This window comes from Salminus brasiliensis, chromosome 2 (assembly GCF_030463535.1).
Source record: "Salminus brasiliensis chromosome 2, fSalBra1.hap2, whole genome shotgun sequence".
Classification (NCBI taxonomy): Eukaryota; Metazoa; Chordata; class Actinopteri; order Characiformes; family Bryconidae; genus Salminus; species Salminus brasiliensis.
The window spans coordinates 37,866,561-37,892,539 of NC_132879.1; the positions used below are offsets into that span (position 1 = coordinate 37,866,561).

A 25,979-nucleotide genomic window follows, 5' to 3' on the forward strand; every position below is an offset into this window, starting at 1 on the left:
TTGTAAATTTGACTGTTTTGCTCAACAATACCATTACCAGAATCTGCTAGAATCAGTGTTTTGTCAGCAATTGTGAAAGTGATTCTTCCTACAGAATGGAGAAAATGACCTGTCAAGAATGTGTAGCCAATTACTGCTGTCTTTTTCCTTCATAAGGTTGCACATTTAATTTTTAATTTGATCTCCGACCTCTTGCTGTATGACAGTATTGAATAGTTTGAATGGTGCTGTGTCAGGGGCCCAAAGAGACCTGAGGTCACCCCCCATTGTAGCAGCTCAAAGCATGTCATTCCACCTTTAAAAGGTTACTGTGATGAGACCTGCCCACGTTATTCTGAAGAGCATCTTTAGATCTTCTAGATGACCCTTTCTTGCCTTTCTGGAAAGCAGAGTAGCAGAGCAGAACAGAATGCCTGTGGTTCTTTATAGGAAACAGAATCTCTAAGAATTTCTTGAACCTTTTTTTTTTTTTTTACTAGAAACATTGTGGTGTCAAATTACAACAGCAGATAAACAAAACAAATGTCATTTGCATTGATCCTAATTAATGTTCCCTTTTCTTCCAAAGTAGACTGGGTTTCGGTGCCAGGCGGACTGGCAGGAGGAGTGTCGGTGGGGTGTGTGTGTGTGTGTATGTTGTGTAGGAGGAGTGTGGACTAGAGGGAGTCTCCTGATGTGGACAGAAGCATCGTCCTGCTCCCCTGCAGGCCTGCTGAGTGAAATTAAAGCTCCGCTAATCGGATTACCGCCTCCCGAGAGGACGACTCCATGGCCAGCAGACAACTGCCCTGCTACTACACAGTTAATTGTATGTCTCTCTCTCTCTCTCTCTCTCTTGCTCTCTTGCTCTCTCTCGGCACTTAGCTAGGAAGCCACTTTGTTGATAATCAATTGTCGTGTCTGTGTGTGTATCTTCTGTTGCAGAGCAGGTGCCACACGTCTTTTGTATAACTAGACACACCAAGAACAAGAAACTATGGGCCGAGGATCACAAGTTTGAATTCTGGGTCATGCTGCTTCGCCATCGGCAGCCGGAGCCTGAGAGAGCACAATCGGCACTGCTCTCTCGGGGTGGCTAGATGGCGCTGTCTCCACTCATCACTCCTGATACTGGCCAGCACAGGCATCTGTTGACTGATGTATCAGAGCTAGGGATTCAGCGCTTTCCTCAGATCATGTTGGTTGCCTAGTGATGCAGCATCAGCGGCAGTTTGAAAACAGGCGGTGGCTGAATTCACATGATTCTGAGGACGCATGTCTTTAGTACTCACTCTCCTGGTGTTGGGAGCATGTTCTGCTACTCACCAAGTGATCCCAGATGCATTCAATGATGTTGACGTCTGGAACCCGGGGAGGGGGTTCATCAGTTCTCAGTAAGATTTTGATTTTTTTTTGCCTGTTTTTAGATCTGCAGCTTCATATGTCAAAGATGAAAGCTGTACATGCTGCTTATGTGATGAGGACGGGCTTTAGTCCTCTCAATTTTTGATTTCTTTTAGTTTATTATTGTTTATCTAATCAAAAATGAACAACTTATTCTTAATGGCTGTTGTGGTTGGAAATTAGATGAATGAAGGGCGGTCTCTGATTCTGCACAGTGCTGTATTTCTTGGGTGGTGAATGGTGAACAGATTTCTAATAGGACTGACGTAATGACACCGTCACCTTGTTAATTCTGAGCCTATGCTGAGATGTGTAACCAGTTAGTATACACACACACACACACACACACACATACACACACTCCACAACCTTCCACCACCCCTTTTGTGAATAACCAATAGGGTTCATTATTATTCATGAGCTGAAGAGAGTGTAGTCATGTGCACCAAACCTCACTCACTGAGGGAGAGAGAGAGAGAGAGAGAGAGAGAGAGAGAGAGAGAAGGGGGTGTGTCTTGGAGCCAGAATTACTACAGCGTGTATGTGTGTGTGTGTGTGTGAATGTGCTTCACTAGTATGCCTGAGAAAGAGAGAGGAGAGCAGACATGAGGAGAGAGGCATAGAGGAGGAGAGAGAGAGAGAGAGAGAGAGAGAGAGAGAGAGAGAGAGAAAGAGAGAGAGAGAGCGTAACAAAAAACGCTGACTCCCACATACACACACACACACACACACACACACACACACCCATATACACTCAATTGGAAGCACCCTGCCAGGTCTAGTCTGCTGGTCGGTTTGTCCTTTTCCTTGTTTTTCCCTTTTTTCCCTCTTTTTGGCTTTCTGGCTTTTCGCACGTGAGCAGAAGAGTGTGAGGAGGGAGCCACTGATGAGAGACGTCGCTCAGAACTTGAGGGAGATCCCTGGAGCGTGTGTGACTGTGCGTGCCACTGCCAGACGTTGGTGGTGGGGTCCCAGCGGTGCCTCTCGAGCTCGGCCAGGATGGGCTGTAACCTGTGCACACTGCAGAAGAGAGAGGAACACTACAAACTGCTGTACGAGATCGCTCAGGTGAGCTCCCAGTTATCCCATTCATGCCTGTGCTTCACTTGATTTGAATGGGTACATTGCTGCCATGTAAACACTGTACTGGCTTGAAAAATGAAGGTTCCTGAATGGTTCTTGGCTTGGATGTGCAGTTGGAGGGGGCAATCCTGTGATTTCTGTAGAATCTTACATTATGTGGAGGTTCTGTAACTTACTGGTCTAACTTCCTGAAGCGTCCATTGGCTGGGGTTCTTTACGCAGACATAAACCCCTTTTTTTGAGAAGACAGTCATGATTTTGAACAGAGCATAAGATGTTCTACAGTGATCTGTGGCTTTTGGCTTGTAGTAATCCGCTGAGCTGCTAACTGTGTCCAGGCTCCTAGGAGGTTTATTATGTTTAATAAAGGTTTGTTTTCTGGTATGATCAAGGTGCTCCATGATCAGATTCATGGCCTCAGTTGCTAGAACCTAGAAAATTAAACTTTGGTCTACTGTCAATGTTCTCACTAAAACCAGACTCAATGTTCCCCTAATGTGCTAGAGATGTAGCTGGTTTTAACTGATTTATTGACTGATGTATCTCTCATATTATATTGTGTACATATTCAAATGTATTTTGCTTCTCACCAAAAATGCTAAAGTCACTGACCCTCTGGTTACATCCCATGGTTTTAGGGAACCTAAACTGGTTCTTCTGTGGCATCACTCCAAAGACCTAAGCGTATGTGTATGAAAATGGATAATATGGAGCTGATGGACTCATTTAGATCAGGTCAATCCAATTCACTTTTTGCTGTTGGAGTTGGACTTAGGGTGGCTTGTGTATCTTCTGAATGAACGAATACTACGCTTGTTTTGGGTCACACACAGACATCACAGTCACAGATTAATGTTTGAATACTTGTGAATGATAACTTTCTGCATTGCTTTTTAAAAAATATCTTCCTCAACTTAGTTGAATCAAAAAAAGACATCTATTCTTAGTTAGGTTAATAAAACCGTGTAGCTGTGTTTGCCTCCTTATGCTGAAATTGCGTGATCTTTTGTTCGGCACTGTGTTTTCAAAACTGTGTGATGTGTGGTGGAAGTTATCGTCTGTGGGTGGGAACTGGGAATGACTAAACTGGGGATTCCCACTGAAAACTGTAAGCAAATTTACTGTGGAAGGTAACAACCACATTAAGCTCATCTTAATTGCATTCATACACCTATCTTGTCTTAAAACTAATCTAAGAAAAAAAAGCTGTGCAAGAAGTTCCTAAATTTTCATGTCATGTGTGGTACAATCTTTTAAAAAATATGGTTCTGTTTGTGGTTTATAGTAAAGGCAGTGTTTCCAAGAGAATCATGGCAACTTAAGTAAGCATCTGAATGCTTAAAATATTGTGTGTCTTTACCTGGTTAAATGCTTTTTTTATATGCAATGAAACCCTCCTGTGGATTCGTTTTTAGAAGCTTTTAAAAAGGGGCTCTAAATCGCACCGAAAAGGGATCTACTATAATTACAAGTCAGAGGACCTCTTTTTAGTACTATAGTGAAGCTTTTGTCCTGAGACTCAGCAAACATTTTGTGAGGACCTACATGTAGGTCGAAATGACATGTAAACAGGTCAAATAAGAGTCTCTAAGCTTTTGATTATTTTTCAATATAATATATTTAATATATATGATTTGAATCTGGCAGTTGTTCTTTATATGGCATCCAAAATGCATGATCAATGGACAATTAGACAACCTCTAATCCTCCATTTTATATTAGAACATTGACTTTTTTTGAGATTTCCTTTTACTGTGAAGTTGCTGATTTGGAGGCTCAAGATTATCAATAAAATAATCACTTATTTGTTCTGTATATAGATAGTCTAATCAGCCCTTACCTCCAGTTTGGTGAGTTGACTGTGTTGAATTTGTGGGGCATTACATGCCTTTTTTTGTTTTTTATCTGTTCATGTCCATGTTGTCACATAGCCTAGTAGACTATCCCGCACTGTGATCACTGTGACTTTTGACATTAGGGATTACAAGGGTTTTAGCGAGAACCAAGGAATTTCTAAAGTGTGCCATTCATTGTTTGTAAATTGCTTTCTTGAGAACCACTGGAGATATATATATACAGTGGGGAGAACAAGTATTTGATACACTGCTGATTTTTCAGGTTTTCCCACTTGCAAAGCATGTAGAAGACTGTAATTTTTATCATAGGTACTCTTCAACTGTGAGTGATGGAATCTAAAACAAAAATCCAGAAAAATACATTGTATGATTTTTAAATAATTAATTTCCATTTTATTGTGGGAAATAAGTATTTGATACACCAGAAAAAGAAACTTAATATTTGGTACAGAAACCTTTGTTTGCAATTACAGAGATGAGACGTTTCCTGTAGTTCTTGACAAGGTTTGCACACACTGCAGCAGGGATTTTTGCCCACTCCTCCATACAGATCTCCTCCAGAGCCTTCAGGTTTCATGGCTGTCGCTGGGCCACATGGACTTTAAGCTCCCTCCAAAGATTTTCTATTGGATTCAGGTCTGGAGACTGGCTAGGCCACTCCAGGACCTTAAGATGTTTCCTACGGAGCCACTCTTTAGTTGCCCTGGCTGTGTGTTTTGGGTCGTTATCATGCTGGAAGACCCAGCCACAACCCATCTTCAGTGCTCTTACTGAGGGAAGGAGGTTGTTGGCCAAAATCTCACGATATATGGCCCCATCCATCCTTCCCACAATACGGTGCAGTAGTCCTGTCCCCTTTGCAGAAAAGCATCCCCAAAGAATGATGTTTCCACCGCCATGCTTCACGGTTGGGATGGTGTTCTTGGGGTTGTACTCATCATTCTTCTTCCTCCAAACATGACGAGTGGAGTTTAAACCAAAAAGTTCTATTTTTGTCTCATCAGACCACATGACCTTCTCCCATTCCTCCTCTGGATCATTCAGATGGTCATTTGCAAACTTCAGACGGGCTTTGACATGCGTTGGCTTGAGGAAGGGCACCTTGCGTGCACTGCAGGATTTTAATCCTTGACGGCGTAGAGTGTTACTGATTGTTTTCTTTGAGACTGTGGTCCCAGCTCTATTCAGGTCATTGACCAGGTCCTGCTGTGTAATTCTGGGCTCATTCCTCACCTTCCTCAAGATCATTGATGCTCCACGAGGTGAGATCTTGCATGGCGCCCCAGAACGAGGGAGATTATCCGTTATTTTGCATTTCTTCCATTTTCTAATAATTGCACCAACAGTTGTTGCCTTCTCACCAAGCTGCTTGCCTATTGTCCTGTAGCCCATCCCAGCCTTGTGCAGGTCTACAATTTTATCCCTGATGTCCTTACAAAGCTCTCTGGTCTTGGGCATTGTGGAGATGCTGGAGTCTGACTGATTGAGTGTGTGGACAGGTGTCTTTTATACAGGTAACGAGTTCAAACAGGTGCAGTTAATACAGGTAATGAGTGGAGAACAGGAGGGCTTCTTAAAGAAGAAGTAACATGTCTGTGAGAGCCAAAATTCTTACTGGTTGATAGATGATCAAATACTTATTTCCCACAATAAAATGGAAATTAATTATTTAAAAATCATACAATGTATTTTTCTGGATTTTTGTTTTAGATTCCATCACTCACAGTTGAAGAGTACCTATGATAAAAATTACAGTCTTCTACATGCTTTGCAAGTGGGAAAACCTGAAAAATCAGCAGTGTATCAAATACTTGTTCTCCCCACTGTATATCATTAGTTTGTCTTCTATGTAATTCACTCATCCCCACACTTTGGTCATTAAGCAGCAGTACATTAAGGTGACTGACCCTGAGGTATAGGCTCAAGACTCATCTAAAAGACTTCTTCAGTTGAGTTAACTTCATTCATTCATTCATTATTTGAATAAGTCTTAAATTAGAGCTGAAATGTCCAAATGAGTTGAATCAGCTTTACATATTTCTGCCAGACATCGACAGTTATAGTTCTTATGTGATAATGCCGTGTAGCAGCAAGTGTCAGCTGCCCATGCTCTTCGCTGACCTAAACAGTCTCTTTTGGATTAAGACACTGCACAGTGGGGTCGGCATCAGTGGAGCTGAACTGTAGCTGAACTGTCACCACAGCCACTCTTTAGGTGAACGTAGGGAGGCAGTGTTGTGATGCCCATTGTGGTGTTCATTCCAGACTCTTGTCTTCCTGCTGGGCTTTCTCTTAAACCACAGAAGATGCTGACGCAAGGCCATTTTTGTGGCTTTCTGATTTCTTATCTTTCTGATTAAATTTTTACCACTTTATCCCAAATGTAATTGATCCCCCAACATGGGTTTATGTGATGACCAGGTTTGATAGTTATAAACTTCCATTACTTCATGCCTACATTAACGCTTAACTGGTGCAAAACTACAGAAACCAGCTTCAAACAGCAAGCATCTTGTCTATTAACTACATTTGGGTTGGGAAAAAAAACTGGGTAAATTCGATTTTTCAGTAGTGCTTTCTTTTCTGCAAGTACTAGATATGAGCCTGGTAAGGTGTGAAGGCTACCGCAACATGAATGTGCCACACATAGTATGAGAAACTTGTATTTGAAGAAGTATTAGGTGAGAATTGGCTATTCTTCCTCCTGTGCTCCCCCTACAGTCGAGAAGGGAGACTACCCCTATAGGATCTGCTTTACACATGCATTTTACAAGCGGAGAGATACAGAGTCGCCACTGATAGTGAAAGGAGCATGTGGACTGAAGCAGTAGAGTAATATTACAGGATTTAATAACAAATAAGACTTGGGTTATGCAGTGTTACACATCAGAATGATTTTGAAGCTGTAACTTGAAGGTACAAATGCTACAGAATGCTGTATGTGACCCTTAATTTTTAGCCTATCATTGACCACTCGCTTGCAGCAGTCCTCTGGCTTCCTTCAGTTGTCCCTTTCTCTCTGTGCTTTGCATTTCGTTACATTGCATTTCGTCAGAAGGCATTGCTGATTTTCCACCAAACTATCATTTAAAAATCAAGGTTTGTCTGTGAGAGAGTTACATTGGGACCCCCAGCTCTGCTGCTTTCCCTGCAGAGTTAACCTACGCTCAGTTAACCCACGCTCGCCATGCTCGGTGTGGGAGGGCCGACTTGTCTCTCCTTAGCGCCTTGTGTACTAATGAATATTTTCACGCTGCTCTGATCGCGGCCTCATTAAGCTGCTTTGCACTTTAATTAGATGTAAAAACTTTCTTGTGCACCTTATCAGACAGATTATCCCTGCTGGTGGCTGGTAGGGGGTGATAGGACATTTCCTCTCACTGTGTGTGTGTGTGTATGTGAGTGTGTGTTTAGTTTGATCCCATAAAACACCAGGGCCTGTCTTACAGTGATTATAGTACAGAAACAATAACTTCCTCGGTCTTAACTTAAATGTTAGCTTAGATACTGAATCAGTCTTCAGATTAAAGGCTTAAGATTAATAACTGAATAATAATCTTAGGGCTAAAGGGCTCATATTCTGCCCTCTATGGATCAATTAGGAAGTGTTATGGTGGTGCTATGAACCAAATATGTAATTTGTAATAATATAAAATATATAAGCTGTTTTTATTTCTATGTCATTAAGACTGCATGCATACAGTATGTAAATTAGGTCTTTTTCAATTGTCTGCTTTGTAGTGTGCCTCCTAAACACGGGCTGAAATCCTCCTAATACTGTTAGTGTGAAAGGCCAGGATAGGTACACTGCTGTAGGCTGAATAGGCAGATATATGGAAATGTGACATATATGAAAATTTTGTGACATCATGGACTGTATGGGTTGAGGAGCAAATCATATAAATCACACTTAATTTCCCATCGTATGGGCCCTTTATGACTGCCTCCCAGTTGACCCAGGTGGACTGAGCAGCATTTGTATGTGTGGCTACTGCTGGCCCCTTTGTGGCGGGGCACTGGGGAGTGAAGTGCAATAAAAGAGGGCATGGTGAACAGCTTTATCCTTCACTGAGTGCCCCGTTAGACAACAAAGAGACACATCTTCTCTTATTTCTGCTCTTTTGTGCCCCCAGCATGTTTGCTGCTCACACAATCCATTGGGTTAATTTGTGTGTGTGTGTGTGTGTGTGTGTGTGTGTGTGTGTGTGTGTGTGTGTGTGTGTGTGTGTGTATCTTCTACGACTGGTAACACATGTACATGTGTGTCTGTTGTGCTGTTGCACTCCCCAAATGACATAAAACCGTGTTGTGTGTGTGTGTGTTGCGTGATATTACCTTTGATCCTGTGGAGTGTGTTTAATCCTTATAAGTCTGTGAAAAAGCTCCACAGCGAGGAAAGCTGGGAGGGAGTGTTGTGATGAGACAGAGACCGAGACCGAGAGAGAGAGAGAGAGAGAAGGAGAGTTAGAGGGAGCTACAGTACCACAGGGGAGAGGGGGTAGAACTCTTCAGCATCTCTCTGTGGAGTGAATTTCCATGGCAAGACAGAGAAAGTGTGTCAAAGAGTCTGTGTCTGATCCCCCATCTCGTTCTTTCTCTCCCTTAGCTACTCTCGTGCTCTCTCTCTCTCTCTCTCTCTCTCTCACAGCTTCTCACTCTTTCAGAGTTTGTCTATTTTTGTCTTTTTTCCTTTCTCAAACTCTTTCTGTCTCTCTCTCTCTCTTTCTCTGTCTCTCTTTCTCTCTCTCTCTCTCTCTCTCTCTCTCTCTCTCTCTCTCTCTCTCTCTCTCTCTCTCGCACAGCTTCTCTCTGTCGTGCTCTCTCTCCACCTCTCTCACTGTTTTTTTCCAGTTTGCCTTTCTCAATGTCTCTCTCTCTCTATCTTTCTTTCTCTCTCTCTTTCTCTCTTTCTTCTATCTGTTGCGTTATTTCAGCTTCTCTCTCTTTGAGTTTCTCTCTCTCTCTCTCTATCTCTCTCTCTCTCTCTGTCTGTTTCTCTCACACACAGCTTCTCTCTGCCGCGCTTTCTCTCTGCCTCTCTCTTTAGGTTTCTCTCGCTCATGCTCTCATTTTTTTGTGACAGTCTCTCTGCCTCTCTGTCACTGTATCTCAGTCAGCCATACTCATGCTCATTCTCCCTCTCATCGCCATTATATTGGAGTATCGTATGTAATAACAATGTAATAGCAGGTTTATAAAGCTTGTGTTTGAAGCTATAACAGAACTTTTGTTTGGAGCGTGAAGAAGACAAGGATAATGGAGGTAATGAGGGTTGGGGGCGGTGGAGGAAATTAAATAAGCATCTACAAGCAGATAGAATGATAAGTGGGATGACACACATTGAAGAGATATAAAAGTGGGTATTTCCTGTTCATACTGTAGGTGTGTGTAAGTGTGTGTGTTGCTTGGATGTAAGTTCAAGTCCAAGACACACTCTTTGTTCCCCTCAAACGCACACACACGGAGACTGCATTTACATTGTGTCTGATCACCCCGACTCTATTCCTGGTAGTTAGACCCTCCAGCCCTGGAGGCCTGAGAGATTTATGATTTATGAGTGTAGGGTGTGTGTTCTCGCTCTCTCTCTCTCTCTCTCTCTCTCGCTCTCTCTCTCTCTCTCTCGCATGCGCGCTCTCTACGCTTTCCATAGAAACCTCTTCCCTTCTTTTTGTTACTCTCATCACATAGAGCCCATGCATTTGGCATCTCTCTCTCTCTCTCTCTCTCTCTCTCTCTCTCTCTCTGGCTTTTTCTCTCTCTCTCATTCTGTCTCTCCCACGCAAGGTTATTTGTTGCGTGTGTCTAATTTGATTGTCCTATAATGGGCAGGGATCTCATTTTAGCTTTGAGTTCTGGAAACGGCGTGCATGATTTGATTGTGTTCCAAAGGTATATATTTCCTCTGTTTTGTGACAAATTTCGTGGCACAGTGATGATGACAGATGTCTCCAGATCCTCCTTACAATTACTCCTGCTATAACCACCCCAAAGAGCTGTTTCCAAACTTAAAAAGCTGTGAGTGTGGGTTAATAAAGGCCCATAGTCGTCTGTTTTTAGCCTTTTTCTATACAATATCCTCTATTATTATTAATATTACAATTTTTACTTTTTCTTGCTGTGATTGATGAGCAATAGTCTACATTAACAGCCGGAGGTGCTAGATGTGTAGTTCAGGGTTTGTGGTGCTAGGTGGCGCTGTGAGTCCGGCTCCCAGGGGAGTGATGGAGCGTCTGGCTATGGTCATTTCTCCGTGTGGACAGCTGCCTCACCACATGCCCTGTCTGTGAAGCAGCACTGGGGTGGGAAGAGGGGCATTTCCTACCTGCTGAGCACTGTGGTGTATTTCGAACCCAGTATTTGGTTTGAATCACAGGGAAGAGGCGCTTAGAACAGTTCATAATACGTCCATAACAAGCTGGTATGACTCGATTTATTTGAATGTTGCTTATTTACTTTATTATGTATTTATTTATCCATTTATTTAGTTATTTATTAACGTTAAGGTCAATGTACATGAACTATACCACTATAAAAATGGGCCTGTGTTAACCAGCTGGTAAACTGCAACCGCAGAGCATGTAAAGACAGCACGGAGAAGCAAGTTGTTTCCTGATTTTGCTCAAGATGCAGGGAGACCGTCTACCTCTGCCCCACTACTGTGATCATGAAGATAGCAGAAGGTGTGTTGCTGTGCCTGCTGATGGCCATATGGAGTAATGTGGTCACTGTGACTCGGTCATTAATGTGGCTGCAGATGGGGGACTAACCTTTGTAAAAGGGAGCAGTGAACAAATGCCTTTTCTTTTGCTTGTACACAAGCAAGCCTGCATACACAATATGGACAAAAGGGTTGGGACACCTGCTCATTCATTGGTTCTAATGCCTAGGGAAGGAAGGCGTTCTTTGAGATTTTGGAGCTTTGGAACGGGAGAATATTTTTGGTTTGGAGTCCAGGTTGGTCTGCGTGTTGAGCCGTCGGTGTGGTGTGATGTAAGAAGGGTTGGAGACGGAGTGGAATTGGACTGATAAGTAGGGTTATATAAGGGGCTTCAGGGCCAGGATGAAGGGTTCGGGGCGTTGTCGTTCTCCCACAATTCAGTTATGTTATAACTCCACTATTTGTGTCTTGCCCATGTCTGGCCTGCATGCGCACTAGGGGCATAACAATGCACATGTTCTCATGTTCAATACGCTGTTCAATTCTGAGGTCAAGCTACAAGATTTCATCATCAAATTAAGATTTCTTTTGTGTGACAAAAAATTAGAGCTCTACTAAAGCTATTCTGCACAGAATTGTTTGACTCAGCCAGAGCCAAGAGTACGTTTTAAAGGCCCGAACATCCATCATATAAACAGCATAGCGGCCAGGGTTCATCTCCCTCACCACTTTGATACTCTGATAGACAATTTCAAACATGATTATTTTAAGGTAATTGAAACTGTTAGCCCCTTGATATTCCTTCAAGACTGTGCAAGTGTGTGTGTGTGTGTGTGTGTGTGTGTGTGTGTGTGTGTGTGTGTGTGTGAGACTTTCCCTTAGTTGTCAGCCAGTTGCACTTGTGTTTGTGCGCAGTTATCAGGATCATCTTTGCCAGGCCCAAACCTCTGACTGTCGGCGGCAAATGTAGCCATCCATCTTGCTGTCCCTAAGCAGCTGACTGACTTGACTTATTCTCTTCAGCCGTAAACACGACTGGGGCAGAGGAAGAAGAAAAGGAAGAGGGAAAAGAGAGAAAAGGAACATGTTGTTTTGATTGATCTTGGCCGGGATGATAAGCCTGACAGATAGCACACGCCCTAGAGGGGGGCTCTCTGAAACAGGCCGAGACAGCACTAGGAACATCTATGCGTGTGTGTTCATCTGTCATGGGAATCTTGTTTAAAACCCATGGTATTCCTCTGTCCCAATGCTGCTAGAACTACTTTTGACTGGCAGATAAAACCCCTCCTCTTTCTGGGGCTCGCGACACTGGAGAACATTTTGGGTAATGCTGTGCTTTAATGGAATTTTCCAGTATTGCTGAGCTTAACCTCTGTCTGATACATCGCTAGAATTTGGTTCATTACCATACGTCATCATTTTAGTATGCTTCTTAGTACTTAGATGAAAATAACATCTTTTGACTAAAAAAACATACTTATTTGCAACAACTATAAGCTAATAGGCTTTTTCCACTTTCACTCAGCACAAGGACATGCATGGAATTGTTAACTGTGTCAACCATAAAGACACAAAGCAGACAGAGAGAAAAGAAAAAAAGAGCTGAAAAAATCTTCCTTTCAGAGATGTAACACTGAAGCTGCGGAGTTCATCTTTTTTTCTCCTATCCTCTTGTCCATAGAAGAAAGTGGATGACCTTATCCAAAACAAAGGAGTCTGGAGTCTTTAATACAGCCCACAGTTCTCCACAGTAGCTACTGAGACCTATCGTGCTCTGAGGCCAAACTGAATGGAAAATTTGGTTAAAGTGCACCAATAGTTTTATCTCATTTCACCCCCAACGCCCCCCCCCCCAACCCCACCCATCTTCACGCTCACATTCGGCTAGCTCTGAGACCCTGATGCTGTGTCTCACTATGTAAAGAAATGGAAATCTAATTCCAATTCATGTTACCATAGAAATGGCATGTAAAATGAGTGCTATATCCACATGAACTTTAATCTAAACACTGTCTTGTGTGTGTACCTGTACCTGTGTTAGTTTGGCCTCGTAGTTTGTTAAAACCAATTTTATATATATATATATATATATATATATATATATATATATATATATATATGCTTTCCACTAAGGGTTCTACTTTTACTTGAATCGAGATATTCTTCAATCATCTAAGCTCTAGTCACAGATTTCTATACCTTTAAGGTCATTGGACTGTGAGGGCCAGTCCTAAAGCGTTAATACCTCTTAAGGTAGCCCACGGTGGTTTTTGACCTGTATTTTAGAGCATTATTGTTTTGTAGAATTCATCCTCTTTAAGCTTTAACCTTTTCACAAATGGTTTAACATTTGCATCCAGGATATGTTTGTGTTTTGTGGAATCCATTCTTGCCTCCGTCTGTGCAATACTGCCAACGCCACTGGTGGCCACACAACCCCAAAACATGACAGGTTGAGTTGGAAAAACATTCTTTTCATGAACTACACTTCTTTTTTTCCCCAAACATACCTTTTCTGATTGAGACTAACAAATGCTAGTTTGACTTCATCAGTCCGCAGCACTTGTTTCAAATTGCATCTAGCTTCTCCAGATCTGTAACATCCTTTCAGCAAAGCTGCACAGTGGAACAGTGCTCTCTTGACTCAGCTAAACTTTCATACAGGCTCTTGTCAGTCATATACGGGCTTTGAATTGCGTTTTTTATTATCTTACCAGCATACAAGTGGTTATCTCCAAGAGTTTTCTTGGTCTTTCAGACCTCATCTTGACCTCAACAGTTCCCCTGAAACTGATCTTTCTTAATAATATTTCATACTACAGCCCCCCCCCCACACACACACACACCACCCCCCGCTATCCGCTATACTTTTGCTTTTGAATCTTTAGACAAAGCTAGAGAGTTTAAAGAGTAAATAAATGTATATGGTTTGGAATTTGATTCAGATTTGCTGATCAAGACCTGAAATCTAGCAGAAAAACAATCTGAGCCTTTGCAACGTCATTTGGCCAAAGGTATCCAACCAGCAAATGTTAACATTTGTGCACATCTAGTTGAATTGCATGTTCTGCACATTCCGAGGCATAATTATTGTTCATTTGTTTCATTTAATATAATATAAAAAAAATAACGTGACAGCATTAACAGCATGCAATGGCATATTAAATATGCAATGGTTTATTTTCTCAATATGGTCATATTCAGAAAGTAAACAGAAGTTGTGCTCTAAACTACACAGAAAATGCCAGATTTCAGTTTGTCATCTTATCTGTTCACTTATTTTTACTTAAAATAAAAAGGTCTCATTTGAACAGGGGCTCGCAAACCTTTGCATCAGCTCTATTTATGAGACACCGCTTCCTTCATGGTGCACCTTGCTGGTGGGCAATTATGTTTTCTCATCCTTTAGCATTAGTTTTTAAGCGGCGAGCAAGTTATAGCCCAGCAGTGACAGTATATTATGTACAAAACTCTACATTAGTCCACAAAGACAGCTTTACTTAAATGTGTGGGTGTGTGTGTTCTTGCACTCATTTTCTTCTCTCTATTGTATCTGGTTAGCTAACAAAGCCCAAATTACACAGTACCTGGTTTTACAGGTGCTATTCAAGTTAAATGGAAAGCTGACAATCATGACAATGACTTTTAAAAAGCTTTCGTCTCCACTTGAAGCCTCATTCACTTTAGCCTTCATTTGGTTTTGGCACATAGTTGACCGTAAGCCTGTATTATTACATTAAACATAACATATATGTTCCATATTAACTATACCAGTGCTGATAATTAGAGAGATATAAACAATAGAACAGGGATGTGGACAGTGTGTGTGTGTGTGTGTGTGTATGTGTGTGTGTGTGTGTGTGTGAATAAAAAGCTGGTAAGATCCTGCATATTTTAACACTGTGTTTTCAAACTGGAGCTTGGTTGTGTTTTACACTGCTGTTTGACTCGCCTGCTCTTTGACAGCTCTGAAAGACTACTGTATGGAATAATCATGTGACCTTTTCCTTTCCTCTGGTTTTTCATCCCACAGAGTGTGGAGCTTGACCTTTCTATCTGCTTATCAAACGCTGTCCAGCTGCTCTTCAGTGTGCCTTATACTGTCTCTCCATGACTCTGTCCCATTCCCTTTCACACACTACCACGATGTGCACTTGTGCACTGGCCAATTTATTAGACATGCTGACCTCCATGGCACAGAGAAATACTGTACAGGATTTCCAAAGTACAAAAAATACATGACCAAATATCGGTTTGAAACATCTGTCCAATCCAACCGTCTACCAGATGCTGATCTTTTAGGATAGTAATTACAGATAGAATTCTGCTATAATCATTCCTACATATCTGTCAGTTCTTGCTGTAAGATTTGTTTGTTTATTCCTCTTGTCTGTTCTTGTTCTTGATATTTCTCAGTTAGCCAGATAACTGAAGCCCAAAGGAAAGGATCTTCCAATAGAAATGTCTCTCAGTTCTTTTCCTGACTTCTCCCAGGTTTATGTTTAACTTCCACCTCATCGCTCCGCTGTCTTTCCTTATAAGGTGTTTCCTCCATCCATTGTCATTCTCTAGCCCCTCCCCCTTATTATTCATTTTAGGTGTTTCTTGTCTCTGTTTAAATGTAATGTTTCCCTTATAGTTGAGCTCTTTGTGAGGCATTTGTGGAGTAAGCTTAGTGTGTTAATGTGTTATGTAGTTCCCTGTTGATTTTGCATGTGTTGTTGTTTTTGTTGTTGTTTAGGTCTGCTTTCTATCACTTGGATATTCATGGCTTCCAGAACTGTTGCCTTGTCTTCACATTTTCTGTCATCTCAGTCAACTAAGGACTTTAATAAAACACGCTCACACTTACATCCTCAGAGCAGCTCAGTATATGCCAACATTTGCTGGTGCTGACAGTATTCACAATTGTGTGTGTGTGCGTTTGTGGTGGGCAGATAATATCATATTTATCTGTCATGTGTCATGTCTTGTGTTGCCCGCCATCCATGTTCTGAGCACTAAATAAAATGCAAAGAAAAAGCGTGGTAGGATGCACTCGTGCATGTGTAGGGCTCTCTGTCTGTCCTCCCCCTCTGACCATACAACCGTGTCCTTCTTGCTTTCCACCACAGTTAGCCCGTTATGTGCTTCTCCAACTTGCTCTCTCCCCACATAATGGTCTTGTTTTGTGTCTCTCACAATCATGCCCACTTCATCTTTTGTTCTGCTTTAAGCTGAGAAGATACAAAACGCTGTGTCAAATCAGATGGAGGAGAAAATGACCCGGCTGTCCCCCCTAGACGCACGCCTGTGTGTAATTAGCGCAGGGCTTCTGAGCACTTTGGAACCTGATTGGTAATTATGAAGTGAAGCTGAGCTGCAGAGGAGTCCTTCATTACCTGCACAAGTCCTCTGTGAGTCGTCCCACTTACTGAGAAGATTGAAGCTGATTAAGGCATTTCGGGAATGTTAGTGCTGAAAAAAAGAGAACATGTGCATCACAACTCAAAATCCAGCAAATGCAAAAAAAAATGCAGCTACTATTAAGTGGAGGTGCCACGGAAATCTACAGGTGAGCTTTTGCTACTAGACGTTTGTTGTCATCCATTACCTTTTAAAAGGGACTGTTTCTGATTTTGACTTTGGCATCGGTATCCAAATCTCATAAATGAATCTGCCAAAAGAGCAGATCTGGAGCAGTGCTATAGAACAGGGGCGCACAATCCTGGTCCTGGAGATCTACCACCCTAGAGAGCCCAGATCCAACACACCTGACTGTAATTTTTAGGTGCAAAAGGTTAATCCTTAGATATCTGAGATTAGCATTGGGCATCTTTGCTATAGAATCCACCCTTTTGGTTGCTTGGAGAACAAGTGTTTCCTGAACTATTTAAAGAATCATGCAGTTCATTACAGTATTTCTTTTTGGCACCTTTTGGCATTTTTTGGCAATTTTGCAGAAAAACCAGGCCTGATTAACATTAAAGACAGAGTGTCCAATCTTATATTCTGCTGTGGCCACAGGTTTTTATTCCAAACAAACCAGAGCATTTACAGTAAATTTGCTGACTGTGCTTACTTAGATTAAGAATAGCTAAAACAATGCCACTGTCAGTCCAGTAAACCAGAGGAGAGTGTGTTGAACGTACAGCATATTCTAACAGATTACTGAAAAGTTCTATAGTTTAGGTTCACTGCATTGTCATCAAAAGTAATTTCACAGTTTACAAGCTATAACCTTTACAGAAAGCATTGCAGCTTTTAATAATTGTATTAAGTCAGGGTATGTAGTTACTTTATTTTGCTTTATTTTGTCTTCTATTGACCCTGAAAGTTAAATTTTTCAGTGGCGTTTTGAGCATAATTTCTATGTATTTTTTGTTCACTTGCTTTCAATTAGAAAATCAGCACTATAATTTGACCCAGGGGTGGCCCAACCATTGCATACTACTGTATCTAATATATTGTATGCACACTTACCATATGCACACGGTTTGTGTTTTCAGCTTGTGCTTAGGTGCAGCCTCTCGCTCTTGTTCACTGCTTGTGGATTCTTGTTACTGTGAAAGCTCTTGAACTGGGAACTGGGGCTTTGCTTTTCCATTGCATTTGTAAGTTTATTGTTTTATTGATTTATCCTTAGGTCTCCCATAAGTGCTGCCTAGCGTAATCTCAATCATGGATTCTGCCAGATCAACACATAGCACACAAGCCTGGCTTCAGCCTGCACTACAGACATAGTTGGCAAACCAGGCAATTTACATTAACAGTGGTAAATTGAACAGTTACCCTTAATATAAAAGTTTCATTTTTAAATGATTTTTCACAGCCTCTGAATAAAAAACAATACATACTCCTTTCTGCTCACTTCCCATAATAATTTACAAAATTATAAAGTTTTATCATAATTCCAAACTTTTTTCTTCCAGGATTCTCAGCCACATTGCTGCACATGCTGCTTTTAAAAAGTACTGTAAAAATCTTATGAAAGGTCTTATGAACTTCTGAATGCTCCATAAAAAGAAAGGCTAAAAGTAGTAGTGGTAAATGTGCAGGTTGTCTACTCTGCGTATAACGACACTCTGCGGGACATGTTTTTTTTAGCAGTGCGGCAGCACAGTGAAGTGTGCCATTGTGATTATCACCTGATTAACAGGCCCATATGGGTAGAAGACACATGGGTAACACCTCCGCTGGCTCTGCGCCAAGAGAGGAAATAGCTTCTAGCACTGAATGTGAGAAAGGATTGGGGACTATAAAACATGATTTTCCGAATGAACTGGATGGGTTGAATGCTGCATTCTAGGTTCTGCAAAAGGTGAAAATAACCTACTGATAAATGATAATGGCTTTAATGTACTTGAAAACTCTTACACATGTACAGTAAATGTGGGTTAATCTCCTTTGTAATCTTTTAGTTAACAGTAATGGTGGGTTAATCTCATTCGTAATCTCAAATTAGTTTACAGTAATGGTGGGATAATATTCTCTGTAATCTTAAATTAGTTTACATGAATTTGTGGGTTAATATCCGCTGAAATCTCAAATTAGTTTACAGTAAATGTGGGTTAATCTCCTCTGTAATCTCAAATTAGTTTACAGTAAATGTGGGTTAATCCCCTTCATAATTTTAAATTAGTTTACAGTAAACATGGGTTAGTCTACTTTGTAATCTGAAGTTAGTTTACAGTAATGGTGGGTTAATATCCTTCATAATCTCAAATTAGTTTACAGTAAATGTGGGTAATCTCCTCTGTAATCCCAAATTAGTTTACAGTAAATGTGAGTTAATGTGGGTTAATATCCTTCATAATCTTTTAGTTTACAGTTCTAGTGGGTTAGTCTCCTCCGTAATCTCAAATAATTTTAAATGGATTAGATGGGGGAGGGGTAACCTCCACCATAATCTTTTTGTTCTGTGTTTTTTGTTTCTTATTTTTGCAGAATTGTATGAAAAACAAAGCATGGGATGAATTTTAAACAGTATACTGAAAGATCCGCCATACCACCCAGCACTAATATCCAGTTTACATCTCCGTCTTTGATGTGTGAAACACTAAAAGCAGGAATCACTCTGTGATGCCTTTAAAGCTTTAATCTTCAGACAATGTGCAAATAATTGTGTTTAGATGATTTTTACTTTTTGCACCTCCAAACCCACTGTTTTTGGCGCATTGAAAAGGACACCTTCAACTATATGTTAATTTCCTCTCATAGTATTAACTGTCTTGCTTGTCCTCACAAGTTAAAATGTGCTGTTGAAGATCTATAAATATTATCATAGCCTTTTTCTGCTTGCATGCTCACTTTTGTGGCTGTACTCAGTAAATTCAATGTGTCAACTGTCTTTAGGTCTTCTGTTATTCAGATAGTATTTTACCAATCTTAACCATTTCTGGACTGGTAATATGTTTTCTCATATTGTTGTAAACGTAAGAATATTGAATAGTCTCACTTTATATTGTATTTAAGTGCCTCTAATAACCATGTAGCTTTAACACATTAACAGTACAGTGAAAAATTCAGCTCGTTTCGGATAGTCTAAGCTGATCAAGATGATTGAAAAGCTCAAAATCATCCAGACGAAAATATACCTTATGCTGGTAAACTAGCTGATTTACCAGCTCTGGACCAGCATAATATATGTTGCATTTGATTTTGGTCATGCTGGGCATGCTAGTCAGCTTGGTCTTGCCGATCTACTGGTAGACCAGCTTTGTCTTGCTGGATGTCCAGCTTGATGATTCTAGATGGTCAAACTGGTCAAACAGCAAGCTTGATCACAATGGTTGTCTAGCTCAGAATCAGAATCAGAATCAGAATCTCTTTATCTCACCAAGTATGTTACACATACAAGGAATTTGTCTTGGTGAGAGCAACACGTATGACAAGTAACAAAAAAACACAGAACACAGTCTTAAACTAAAGGAGGTCAGGTTGATCATGCTTGTAGACCATTTAAACATACTGTATGCTGGTCAAATCCTAAGATGGTCAACCATCTTAACCAGCTTGACTACATTGAGCTGGCCAGGCTGTTTTTTTCTGCAGGGAATGTAACTACTGGTTATGTATGCAGTATGCATCTGTAGAAGTGAATGCATCAAAGATTGAGTGCATACAGAATGCTTAATTTAATGCTTAATTTAAAAAAGGTAAGTTCAAAAGCTTACTGAGCTGTAATTGATATTTAATTTATATCTTTTATTAAGCTCATCATTTATAGTAATTGTCCAGCAGTACAAAGAAATTAGGCTCCACATCAAGTTAGATGCCTTGCTTAAGGGATTGTTCAGGAAAGAGAAGGACTATTCTTTCATTGCCCTCTTCCCCACATTCCTGCCAGTCCAGGGATTTGAACCAGCAACCTTCCCGTCCCAAGCACACTTCTCTAGTCTTTAGACCACTGACCACTTAGACCACAACTTTAGGCATGCATGTCAACAATCAACAATAAATAATAAACAAAGTAAATTATGTCTTTCTGTAAGGATCTTAAAAACTGTTACAATTTAATTAAACTTAATATTACTATTGGGTTGGAGCAAACATCTGGACTGTCTGGGGGTCCCAAAGGATTGTGGTTACCCTTGGCTGTGGTTAAAAAAGTAAAAGCATTCATGGTAGTGTTTACTGGAGCAAAACCTGCTTTATATTTATGTAGCACAGTGATGAGTGATGCCACAGAGGAGCCACTTTTGGTTCCATAAAGAACCATGTTTGTAACAGAGATGTTACCATGGTGATGTATCCCAGTAAAAAGAGATGCACCATTACAAAGTAAAAATCCAGGGTCAGATCCAACTAAGCTTAAAGTTAGCTGGCTTGTGAAGTGGAAGTGGCCTGGGTGTGGTATACATTGGCTGAGAGAGGTTTTGGGTTGGTGACTATTGAGGTCTAACGCTCACTAAAGCTGCTGCGCTAAAACTAAAAGAGCAGAATTTGGACATCAAACATTTAGGAACTATTGCTAAGAGTGTGATTTTCAGCACTGAGAGACAGTTGTGTTTGTGTTCATGCTAATGTTAATAACAGCTGCAGATACTGCTAGCCTCGGTGTAGTGCTAGGAATGCCAGCTCCCTCTTATATCGCAAATGTTTCCTGGATGAGAGATTGTCGGAAGGTGATGGAGACTCACATAGGTGAGAGATAGATAGATAGACAGATGCTGACTGAGTTTCATGTACCGACAGGGTTACTGGGAAATGTGGCAGGTCCTGATATGTCTGTCCGCTTCTCTGAGAACACTGTGAACACACACACACTTACACGTCACACGTGTCAGGATGAGGTGCGAGGATAAAAATGGTACGCTACTGAGCGAATGGAGCGAAAGGGGGGCTTCTATTGAAAGCAGCCATACTCTGAAAGGTGCACTGAATGACCGCCTCAATATCGTCTGGAAAGCATTGTGCTTTTGAAATGATCTTCTTTCCCGTCATACGGCACATTGTACAGTGAGCTAGTGTCCGTCTGTATACATTCAATTGGTCCTGCAAAGAGGCACAATAGTCTGCACCTTTGTGTCACCCTGGGCTATCCTTCCATTTGCAAACAGACTGTAATGGGGTTTTGACAGTGTAAGCATGAATAAAGACACATTCAGAGAAATATAAGAGGTATGCAAATGGACATGCAGTAGCCCGGTGCCTGACAGCGTGATGTATCATCATATGCAGCATAGTATGTGGCAGTGACAGACAGGGTGTTGTACCGTTTGTCACCTTGGGCATGTATGTTTATTTATTACGAACAATGGAGCCCTAGTAAGCTACTGGAGGCACATACGCACACATACACATGCAGACAGTGGCAGACTGAGGGGTCAGTGCTCCTGTCTGTTCCCCTTGGCTGGCCGTGGCCCCCTGGGTGAGTGACAGCCTGTCTGACCACTGACAGACCCTGGCTCGGCCACTCTGCTTCCTCTGAGCCTGCGTGTGTCTGATAATGACCCACACCACACTGACCTCATCCATCATTCATTCAGCAGCTTAATGCAGCTTTCATTAAGAAAATGGTGAATGGTTGTGTGTGTGTGTGTGGTTTAAAAAGATGATCTGTGGATAGTTATGAACAGGAGTTGTGTTGGCCTACACAATAAATCATTTGTTAATTGTTAACGCAATGCTGACTTTTAAAACACTGAAACTGCAAAAGGCCCCAAAAGACTAAGCTAGTCAACCAGCATGACCAAGCTGGTCAACAACCTGACCAGCCAAACCACACTGGTCAACCAGCTTTACCAATCCACTTGAACAGTATGATCAGCTTGATGACTAGCTTGGTCCTGTGGTCATGCTGATAGACCAGCTAGTCCATTCAACTCCAAATGAAATCATTGCTGTGCTGGTCAACACATAACATGGTTAACCAGCTATCTTACCAGCATAGGGTACGTTTGCATCTAGATACCACCCTGAGTGTCCTGTGTGTGCACCACCATGTGTCATACACTGACACTGTGCAGAAATCAGAGGCAATCCTTCATTTCTTTAATTTCCTGTCAAAAAGGCCTTTAAGTATGCTTGGTACATTAAGTTAAGTTATTTATGTTCCAGCATGAGATAAATACATTTAAAAGACAATTACACAGATGCTTCAGCCATTAAATATAATACCAGATGTTTGGTTGGCTTAGCATAGTGGATAACAACACCACCACCCTCCCCATATATTAGAATTTGACTCCCTTGCTAGGCAAATGCATCACACTACTCCAATAAGAGTCCTTGTGCAAGACTATTAACACTACATCCTTCCTGTGTAACATGATCTGTCATTAACTGTAAGTCACCCTGGATAAGAGCATCAGCCAAATGCCATAAATGTAATGATTAATTATTTAGGGAGTCCAACCTTTACCTTTCTTCCTTGTCAGGAGATTTTATCTATTGGGATTTGATTAGATGATGAGCAGCAGGTGGTTTTAAACAAACACGGACTAGCATCCAAAATTCTATGTGGATGCTAGTTCTGCAGTCTAGCCTCCTGAAATACCCCACTAACACCTGTGCTGGATGTATTTATTTGAGCATTGCAAGCAGGTGCAAAGGGACATAACGACTGTCTTTTTGGTGGGGGATACATACTATGATATTACAGATTACTGGTTAACATATATGTGCCCTATTGTAATTATCTACAACAGCCAAACACTAGAAGTTGTGCTGAAGAGGTGGGTAAAAGTACTAGTAACCACAAACGAACAGTTACAGATCACAATAACTTTTGCATTACAAATGAACAACGGTTATTTTAAATTCCATGGCCCAATGCCTTGTGCTGTATATGACCAAAGACTTGAACTAACATTTCAGGCTGGCTTTAATGGTATTTTTTGACTGATGTTTTGAAATGAAATAAATAAAGTGTGATCTCTCCAGGAGAGTTCTTGGTCTGTGGGTCTGAAATGTATGCTAATTTAAACAGGCAAGTCACCACTGTTGGATTCCTCACTTAACCAAGTGTATGTGTGCAAAGTCATTAACTGCCCTCAGACTCCCCCTGTGCTGCTCAGTTGAGTATTGAGTAACAGGCAGACCATCTGTGGCCTACAACTGGTATCGCCTCACTGTAACCAAAGAGGAGGTATGAGTCATCAGCTTGGGTCAGACTGTAAAGCAGACCTTTTCCTGGAACACAAGACCTTTACTTGTTTTGTTGTCGAGTCGCTCTTCCTACAGCAGTATTTTATTTTTCAGAGAAATATGCAGGAACCAAGGAAATCATGTTATCATGTTAACTTCTGATTAGCCAGTTGTGCCTAATTCAGTCTTGTCATACATGAAATGCCTCTTAATGCAAGAGCTGATTGATTGACTATGGGTTGAATGGAGCTAAATTACATTGCAACTCAATCCTGGTATCTCCACATTAAGCTGCAGTCACAGTAGATTTTTGCTTTTGAGGAATGAGCGTAATCAAGGTTAGACCGGAAGATCGTCAATGAAAAAACATCCTCCATCAAGAGGACTCTTTTTTTCAATCAAATTTTGATTGAAACGTTTGATTTGATGTTACGCATGTTAATATGCAGTCTTATGCAAATGTTCAGGCACCCCGTAGCTAATCAAACATAAAACAAAAAAAAAAATTCAAACCAATTGGTTTGCACAGTTACTCTGTCTTTAATTAGAAAAAAGCATCTAAATCATCGGTGTGGCCTATGCAAAAGTCTGGAGTTTGGCAAAGGTCCTTTTTTGACCTTTAATTTAAATAATGCTACTAAAGAAACCAGATGAGTTTTGGAAACAAGTGCTATTGAGTGATGAAGGCCAAACAGAACCCAAACCTCATTAAGCCACAATCAGCAAAGATACATTTGGAGAAAAGCTGGACAAGAAAACCTTGCCAAATGTGAAGCATTGGGGTGGATCTATCATGCTTTGGGAATGTGTTGGATTCCACAAAACACCAGCAAATCCTGCATGCACACGCCAGATCATCTGTTAAAAGGTTGAAGCAGAAAACTGGATAATGATCCAAAACATACCTCAAATCTACCATCAAGAGACACAAGCAATCTGTAAAGAGACTTAAACAAGCTGTATGGCAAGGCAACCCAAGAATATCTCAAGACTATGATACTACTAAGTCCTGGCTTTGTAAGGTATGCAAATTGCACACACTGATGATTTTAATAATGGTATGGAAGCTACAGCTGAAATCGAAAAAATTTAAATATGTCACTTAGCTAAGGGTGCCCAAACGTCTGCATATGACTGTAGTACCAAAAAGGGTTCCACCATTTTAAAAAATCACTTTTAGTATAGTTTTAAAAACCTTTGTAAAGAAAACAATGCAAAAGTGTGTATGCCTTCTTTGGGCTGTGAGTCTATGCATGATATGCGTCTCGTCTTCTGTTGGTGTGTGCCGAGGTGTGAAGGTGTGTTTTCTGTTTTTGTCTCTCCTCTGTCAGCGAGCTGAATCTCTCACCCCTCATGAATAATAATCCTAGTCAGTGTGATAAAGGAAGAGCGGGCAATTACGGTCACGTTCTAGGAGGAAAAACGTTCGGCTGAAGGTTGAGAGCTTCTTATTAAAAGCACATCGTAATTTGGTGTAAATGCATTTTTTCCACATAAAAAAGTATTCGCTGGCTTGATTGGGTTCAGCTCTGGTAAGCGTGTATGCTAGAATGTGTTTAATGCTTTAAGCTGCCAGGTTAATCAGATCATGAGCCTGAATGCGATGAGAACCAGATGCCTGGCATGGCTTGGCTCGGCAGAGCACTGGGCACAGTCAAGTTGTCCACCTATAGTGGCAAATTAGAGCCATGCTGAGTGCCTGTGCAGGCCAAGGGGCCCCTGTCACATACACTAAATCTCAATGCCCAGTGAGCTGTCTACATGGACAACATTTTAAATTGCTACACTATGTAGAAAGTTTTCATTAAAGTAACAGCTTCAACTCTTCAAGTTTTAATGCTGTGGAACCATATGTGAGGCTTTTGAGATTTTTGTGTAAAATCCTGTAATAATAATTTACCACCTCAGTCCTTTCAGTGATGGTTCTGAATCTCTCAGATTGTCCAGAAAAGCATGTGTACAGCATATCCTTTAAGAGAGGCTCAAAGCACAAATAATCCTTCCTTGTGTTTTTGTCTGGCATCATCTTTCATCAAGTTTCCTGATGTGTTCTTTCTCCGCCCTAAAAACCATGGATGCATCAGTTGGTCACTTGTCGATAAGAACGAATGGAAACACCCGGCATTCCCTTATTTCAAATGAACAGTGCCGCTCAGTAGGTGGCGGTAATGCAACTCACATTGGTCTTCCCATTAGTCAGTTCTGCTTTCAAAAAAGAGGCAACAAATGGGTAGTAAAGTTGCCAAGTCTACGATTGTTTATTCTGGTACGTTGTGAGGCTCTTATACCCTTCTTTGGTCACCTTAGCTAAGTTGGTTAGCTTTGAATAATAGGGACAAACAGCTGGGCTCATTGTATTGCGCACAGCACACCTCAGTCGGTTTGCAAGTTTGTTTTTCCCAAGCCATGGGACTTCCCAAGGACGT

General features: G+C 41.1%; 1 protein-coding gene across 1 annotated transcript in view; it reads left to right on the forward strand.

Moving 5' to 3' along the window:
- The first annotated feature begins 1,969 nt into the window (after positions 1–1,969).
- Positions 1,970–25,979, forward strand: part of pdzrn4 (PDZ domain containing ring finger 4) — a 56,375-nt gene continuing 32,365 nt past the window's right edge. The window contains exon 1 of the mRNA XM_072673846.1: positions 1,970–2,451. Within this exon, the coding sequence (XP_072529947.1) occupies positions 2,383–2,451 (69 nt within the window). The 5' untranslated portion in view covers positions 1,970–2,382. The remainder of the gene's footprint in view (positions 2,452–25,979) is intronic.